A 7,725-nucleotide genomic window follows, 5' to 3' on the forward strand; every position below is an offset into this window, starting at 1 on the left:
TCATATTTGCTTAAGTGAGTGTACATGGGATTCAGACCTCACTGTTATCAAGTTGGTCAGTACAATCAATGTATCAAGTTGGTCAGTACAATCAATGTAGCCAAAACTATAATTTTTTCTTTTCTTTTCTTTTTTTTTTTAAATCTTTTGACAAGAACAAAATGCTTAAATTCACTATAATATAGCTATTTTAAAACTACCTAAAAATTTCCAGGAATCAGTGGTGGAATCAGTGGACCACATACAAAAATACGAGCCTGAAACCTTAACGTCCAAAAAGAATGAGACCTTATTCTTCTTCTTCTTCTTCTTCTTCTTCTTCTTCTTTTTAACATAAAGTAAACATTCATTGCCTGTTCAAAATGTGCAGGCTTTTCCTGACTCTAATCTTTCTTCTCTAGTATTTCAGTTTTGTTTCACTGCAAATTATTGGGAACTCAAGGATAGGGGTGGAACAGCAAAGAGTTCGTCCGAAAACCATAACTTAGATACATTAGCACCCATTCATACACTAGATATGGCTTTTGCTGTATTGCATTTTCTACTGGGCAAAAAATAATAAATAACTCCTAAGTATGCTATTTCATACAGAGTATTCAGAAGTGCCTTACTGTGCTTCCTACCAATACAACAAAGACATCATGCCAATAGAAGCAAGATACAACCCTGCCACACATACATGCATACATATAGGCTAGAAATGTGTAGATTACCTTCAACAATTCCATCTCTTCCTTAGTTGGACAGAACTTGATTAGATTCTCAACTTGATCAATATCTAGAGCTGATGAATCCAAAGCTAGAACTGCATTCTAGTAACAAGAACAACCAAATTTAGGATTATCAACATCGAAAATAAAATACCTTATAATCAAAACTGCCAAAAAAGGGATTCAAAGGTGACACAAAGTGTTCTGCTTTGCAAAAAACAACGTAGCCAGCCACAGCCATTATTTCAATTCTCAAGCAATGACATTGGATTCTCCACCCTAGATTTCTAAAAGTTATCTTTTAATCATTGCTCAATAGATAACAGAAGCAACAGAATTAAACATAATACTTGTAGCAAACTGAAGATCACTCATGGAACTGAAAAAACAGCAACAGCAAAGCCTTGTTTCTTTAGATTACAAAAGAAAAGAGGCAATAAAATGCACTCCTTAACTCTCCACTAGACAATCATACTGATATGAAAGATCAATGCAAAACAAGCAAAAGGTCCAAACGAATGGCTGAGCAACCTCCCTAACCTGGTGCAATGTCTCTTTCTCATATCCCAGTAGAAAGGGTGGGAAGGACAAACTGGCCTTATTTAAGAGTTATTTTATATTTTCCAACTCTAGTTTAGATTTTAGAAGCTTAGCGTCTTATTTCATTACTTTTTTAAGCTTGATTGAGTTTTCCCAATGTGTTTTTCTTATTGAGTCTTATTTGGTGTTACTTAACAAGTAACTTGTACTTTACTATTTTGATTCGATCGTTGGTCGCTATATTTTTCATTTTAAGTAAGGCTTTGAGGGCAGTCACTAAGAGAATAAATCACATTGTGATATTATAATGCTATCTAAAATGCATGGATTAAACTCAAAAATTAAGAACTCTTTTGTCAAACAAATATATTTCACAATTAATATCCCAGTAGACAATGAATTCAGTAGAAACTGATTGTTAACTGTCCAAACCAATTTCTTATCATGTGTAGTATGGAGAAAGGAAATGTAAATTTACCATCATATCTGGCAGAGGAATTTTTATTTTCGTGAGCATTATTTCACAATTATATGCTCTACGCAACTCAACCTGTCAGAAACAGAAACAAATATAAACTTGAAACAAATTAAATAAATATATATGTACACACACACACACACACACACACACACACGAAAGAATAATTTTATAGAGTTAGTGCTATGATAACAACAATTACAAAGTAGCGACAGCAGGAAAGATGAGAACGGAACAATTATAGAACCAACAACAGAAAAATATTAATAATTATGATGATGTCTGTTCAAACAGACCAAATATGTATTGTTATCAACTAGATATATCACAAACTATACTCAAAAGATGCCTTAAGATATATATAATTAGATCAAACTCCACCTGAAAATTCAGCAAGATACACCTAGAAACTTCATTTTGCTGATGTAGAGTAATAAGAGCACTAGTGAGGTCCTATATACAACCAAATCATTAATCTATGGCTATAGCCAGAAATTTATCTCCTTTTAGCCTTTTTTTTTTAATTGGAGAAAAAGTTAAGTAGTTTGTATATAGAAAGAAATTTACAAAAGGTGAACAAGATTTCCACTAGGCCCAAAAACACCCCAATAATTTGCAATTAAGAAAGCATCTCATAAAATAAAGTTTCTATCCTGAGAGGGTTAAACAGTATCAAAAGGCAAAAAGTCAAGAACCTTCCCAAAAGACAAAAGCAACCTAATCTAAAACTCCTTCCCAATTTTGAATTGTATGAAGAAAAACAAAGTATCTTGAAACTCCATTGAAACTAAGGCCCAAAGAGATGCTAGAAACCAAGCTCTATCCACAGCGAATTGACATCTTCCTCTCTAGAATCCCCAAAAATTCTGTTGTTCGTTTTTAGCTTTTAGACATATTGTTCTTTGCCCCCACCCCAGTTTCACACAAATCTTACCGTTTTCGTTGTTATTTTCAAGCAGACATGGACTTTCAGATATTAATTTCTCTTTACTGCAGTTTTCTCTAGGAAAGGGGGAGCAAACAGGGAACAAATATATCATTTTGTTATAAAAGAGTTAGTTTCTCTCAGATGTTAAGAGCTATTTTTAACACATAAGAGTGATAAAAAATATCTGGGAAAAAATTACCAATTGTACTTTCTCAGGTTTGTTGATATTAGAACCACGTCGAACTCCAGCTTTGTTAGTGCCACTTCCATCTGAAGCTGCTGAGAACAGACTTTCAAGTTCCGAAATATCTATTTCAGGGGCCCTACACAAAAATTTAATCATCTTCACTGGAGAAAAGAGATATAACAAGTCTAAACCCAACCCCAAATCACAGGTTTTGATATGAAAATAAGAACAGTGGCAAGCTAAGAAACAAAAAGGGATGTACATAATTCAACAAATGCAGACAGCGGTAAATGGTATCACAAATGAAAACACAATAAGAGTGAAGGTAATGCTTAAATGTCAAAGGGCTATCCTAAGTTCATTTCCAAAAAATGCCACAAAACATATGAATATCATTCAATAGACAAAACTAATACTCAAGCAGCAAAAGAGGAAACTATATGCTGATTTGATTTAGGGAATAAAATATTTTATCCCAGCAAAACTTTTCAGTATTCATCAATCAAAACACAGATAGTGTATAGCATCCAACAGAAACCATCATAAAGGTGATGTAGTATAAATATACAAATTTTCGTACCTTGAGTGATTTTCCTGTTTCTGAGAATCAGCCCATAGACTCCCTTGCATTGCTCGGGTAACTTTTACCCAATGCAAAGGCTTCAATGAAGCTTTCTTAGGAGCATGACTAACTCCACTGTTTAATCGACCTCTACCATGGTTTGCTGGCCCTGATGTCACTTTTCCCTTTCCAACAGATGGGAGTGGTGGTGGGGGCACACTGGAACTCTTCACTCCAGGTGGTGGGGGAGGGCTTGGCATTACACCACGACTAGGTGGAGAAGGAGCAGTAGGAAGTTTGGGTGCTGGTGGTGGAGGCGGTGGGACTGCACCTGACCGTGAAGGTCCTAAAGGAGGAGGAGGCGGAGGTGGCCTAGGGGCATTAATGGGCTTACAACCTATAGAGGGAGGAGGAGGAGGTGCCATAGGTATAGAGGTAGAGGACGATTTTGGAGGTGGCGGTGGAGGAGGAGGTACTGCTGGTTGGGAAGTAGGTGCAGGCTGTAGCTTGTTAGTTATCTTACCCAAGGAGGAAGGCGGAGGTGGTGGTGGTGGCGGCGGTGGCGGTGGCGGTGGATGAAAAGATGGTTGACTAGATCTAGAGGTAGGAGAGGGGTGTGGCGGGGCTGACAAAAGGGCTTTAGAAGAATTAGGACCTGCTGCTGGTGGTGGTGGTGGTGGCGGCGGCGGCGGTGGCGGTCCTTTACTGGTTGTTGAAGGCACTATAGAGCTTCTACCAGAGAAACTAGGTGGGGGAGGAGGTGGGGGAGGTGGTGATCCTATACTACTTGTTGAAGGCAGTGAAGAAGAACCTTTACCAGAGAAACTAGGTGGTGGAGGAGGTGGAGGGGGTGGTGGTCCTATGCTACTTGTTGAAGGCATTGTAGAAGAACCTTTACCATAGAAACTAGGTGGTGGAGGAGGCGGAGGGGGTGGTGGTACTATACTACTTGTTGAACGCACTGCAGAAGAATCTTTACCAGAGAAAGCAGGCGGAGGGGGGGGGAGGTGGAGGAGGTGGTGGTCCTCTACTAGTTTCCGAAGGCATTGGAGAAAAATCTTTACTAGAGAAACATGGTGGTGGGGGAGGTGGAGGGGGTGGTGAAATAAAATTGTTATTAGTTGAAGAAGGTAGAGGTGGAGGTGGAGGGGGTGGTGAAAGAAAACTGTTATTAGTTGAAGAAGGTAGAGGTGGAGGTGGAGGAGAAGGAGGTGGTGGTGGTGGTGGTGGTGCAGACATTGGCAAAGGAATTACTCCAGATGCTGAAGCTGGAGATGAATGTGGAGGCAGGGGAGGTGTTGGGGCAATAGACTGTGGAGAAGAAGGTGATGGAGGGAAACAAGGTGGATTTCCTTCAGTCAGTACTAATGATTGTTGATGAAGAGATGATAGAACTGTTTCATTAGAAACTTGATCTATAGGTTCTGAAACAAGAATCACATCATGAGGACCTTCATTTTTGGAAAGTGAGGTGACTGAATCACCAGCATTCGACAGCAGTAATTTCTTGGTATCTACCAAAGGCTCGGGGAAAACATCAAACGCTTCATCCAAACTATCACCAGCGCTGGATGCATTATTTTCTTCTTCAGAATCCACGGGTGATGTGTACGAACTTCCTCTATCCTGCATTCTCGTAAATTCTTTCACATCACTGAAGACGGAAAGTTGTTTCAGTAGCCACAAGGCATCACTGTTATCAACCCACTCAACCCCACTGAAAAGTTCTCGAACCCTAGAAAAAGCTTCAATCGGTAATCCACCTTTCTCCTCTCCATTTAAAATTGAAGTTGGAGCCCTTGGAGGGGAGATGCTTTCAACATCCCCAAACAAAACCTGTACATTGACGTTCAAATTATTGGACAGATTGATAATATGAAAAAGGGAAAAAGAATAAAAAGCAGAACCTTTAACATCTGACTAAAGTTTCAGGGTCTATTTAAATCTTCAAAGCAGAAAATGAAAGAAAGAAAGAAAGGAAAAAAGATAGTCTTGAAGACTCAATATTGCTTAATTTGTGCGCTCGTAATCATTTGCATTGCCTTTCACCATCTATCCAAGATTTTGAGGGATGGTTTAAACATTTATTCACCTCTGCACGGAAGCCTTTTGGATACCGCTCCTTCGAATCCCAGAGAATATCCAGGTTCTCAGAGTTCAGCATCAGAATGTTGGACCGGATAAATGCTGTGTTAAACATAACTCGAAACATCATAACTTCCCTTTCTGGATCCAAGTCCAAATGCACACACTCCAATACAACATCTCCTTGCACCAAGCATTGTATGTCTATTTTAATCACATCACAGTCGGCCTGCACAAGAGAGTATTCACGTTATCACCAGAAAAAGTAAATAAATTAGTAATATCACTAACAGAAACATCAAAACTCCCACCTGCCGGTAATGCCGAAGGGTCTTCCTCTTCTTGGACATGGAGAAGATCATTTGTGTTGAAAGCCCACCTTTACTGTGGAAATTCCTACCAAAAATGCGGATAATAGGTCTGCACCCATTTTGAGCATCAAAGTTTGGAATGGCTCGAAGAATAATGCAATCCAAAGAAAGTGCTCGTTCAGGAGGTGGCCACTCAGGAGTAATATTTCTTCTAGCTACATATTGAAGGTAACGCAGCTGAGATGGGAATGGATTCAAAGGGGACAGGAGCTGCAAGAAACCTTTGGGAGCCTCTCGATGAACAATTTCTAGAGTCCTACGCTCTCCACTATGCAGCTTTCTGAAAATTAATAAACTAGCTAAAAGAAACGCCAATAGTGGCCAACCTCCTCTCTCGCAATGTAGAAGAATAACATTCTGATGATTCCCAAGCAAAAGCCAATGCTCACAAACTCGAAGAAAATGTTGAATCAAAGACAATGGAAGGAGAGGGCAACCCTCATACTGCCGCGGATAATCCATCACAGTAACATCATACTCACATAATATTTCAGCAAATTCACTCTGTTTCTCACCCTCTCGAAAATTAAATGCGAGAAACGCTGAATCAGGAAATTCCTCGTGTAACTCAGTTAGAATTTCATGTAAATATAGTTGATACATTCCATCCGGTACAACTTCAGTCGAAAAACACGAATCAAAAACTGCACATAATGAATAAACCCCAAAACCATTGGTATGTAATTAACACTTATAACATTAAAAAGAAAAAAAAAAAAGAGTAGAAACTGTTCACCAAAAATAAAAAATTCACACAAAAGAAGAAGAAAACGAACCATATACTCTCTCAATGAATTCAAGCAATCCATCAGGAGGCCTTTTGTAAAAGAACCTACTTAGGAGGGACATTTCTGTCAATTTAACAAGAGCAAGAGGAAACTGAACGTCAAATGGGACCTTCATTGCTAAAATGAGCTCAATATATATAATTCAAAGTTTTGATTTTTCCAAAACTACAACTATTTCAGCAACCAAAGGCATTGGAAACGACTATGAGAAATTTTAAAATTAAAAGTTTAAAATTAAATTAAAATGAGAAAGAGAAACTAAGAAATAAGAATATCATTAACTGATAAGTTGGTTTTGAATAAGACGAAACCTGTGAGAGTGAGAGTGGCGGGGGAATGGATTTAATATTCAAATTGGGAGTTGTGCGGTGAGGAGAAGTCGATGTGCGGGTGCCACCGGTGCCAGACTTTACTTTTTCATTTGAACTTTGAATTTTTAATTTTGAGAACCAAAAAATAAGGAAGACGGAGAGATTTTGATGCAGCTGTTAATTAATTTTGTTTGTTTTTTGGGTTCTTAATGGGCTCAGCACCACTTTTATGAGGCTCTTCTTAGCCCAAGTTTTTTATTTAAGTTTTTGTTCCAAGACATACTAAATAGCCCGCAAATATTTTCTAAATATCCTCAACCACTGAGTGCCCTTTTGATTTCCACTTTTACCACTTAAGTCCATAATTTCAAAAACACCACACCTTCATAGTTTTTTTTTTTTTTTTTGATAGGAAAGTAAAACTTTCATTACTTCAACAATGTGAATACATGTCTAATCTCTGGTGGGAAATTTTCCACCCAGACAAAAGAATCCAACTTTTCCAAAGCAACTTTAGCTAAAAGATGAGCACTAATATTACAGGCTCTGGGCACATGTTTTGTTTCAAAAGAACTGAAGGTTTTCTTTAAGCTCTGAATTTCCGAGATAGTCCAGCAAATCTCTGTTAAATTGCTCTCTCTATCGTTTATCAGGTCTGCTACTTCTTGAGAATCTGTTTCCAGAATTATTGATTGCATACCCATCTGCTGAGCTATTTGCACTCCCCATTCAGCTGCTTTTGCCTCCACTATTGATACCCCTCCG

At 38.4% G+C, this 7,725-nt stretch overlaps 1 protein-coding gene across 1 annotated transcript in view; it reads right to left on the reverse strand.

Annotated features, from left to right (window-relative positions):
- LOC18042489 (formin-like protein 14) overlaps window positions 1-7,096 on the reverse strand; it is a 14,598-nt gene extending 7,502 nt beyond the window's left edge. Inside the window, 9 exon segments of the mRNA XM_006432747.2 lie at window positions 714-812; window positions 1,729-1,800; window positions 2,856-2,979; window positions 3,424-4,409; window positions 4,411-5,241; window positions 5,498-5,719; window positions 5,802-6,505; window positions 6,638-6,712; window positions 6,961-7,096. Of these exon segments, the coding sequence (XP_006432810.2) occupies window positions 714-812; window positions 1,729-1,800; window positions 2,856-2,979; window positions 3,424-4,409; window positions 4,411-5,241; window positions 5,498-5,719; window positions 5,802-6,505; window positions 6,638-6,710 (3,111 nt within the window). The 5' untranslated portion in view covers window positions 6,711-6,712; window positions 6,961-7,096.
- Between the last annotated feature and the right edge of the window lie 629 nt (window positions 7,097-7,725).

The sequence above is a fragment of the Citrus clementina genome, unplaced genomic scaffold, assembly GCF_000493195.1.
Source record: "Citrus clementina cultivar Clemenules unplaced genomic scaffold, Citrus_clementina_v1.0 scaffold_5, whole genome shotgun sequence".
NCBI classification, from domain to species: domain Eukaryota; kingdom Viridiplantae; phylum Streptophyta; class Magnoliopsida; order Sapindales; family Rutaceae; genus Citrus; species Citrus x clementina.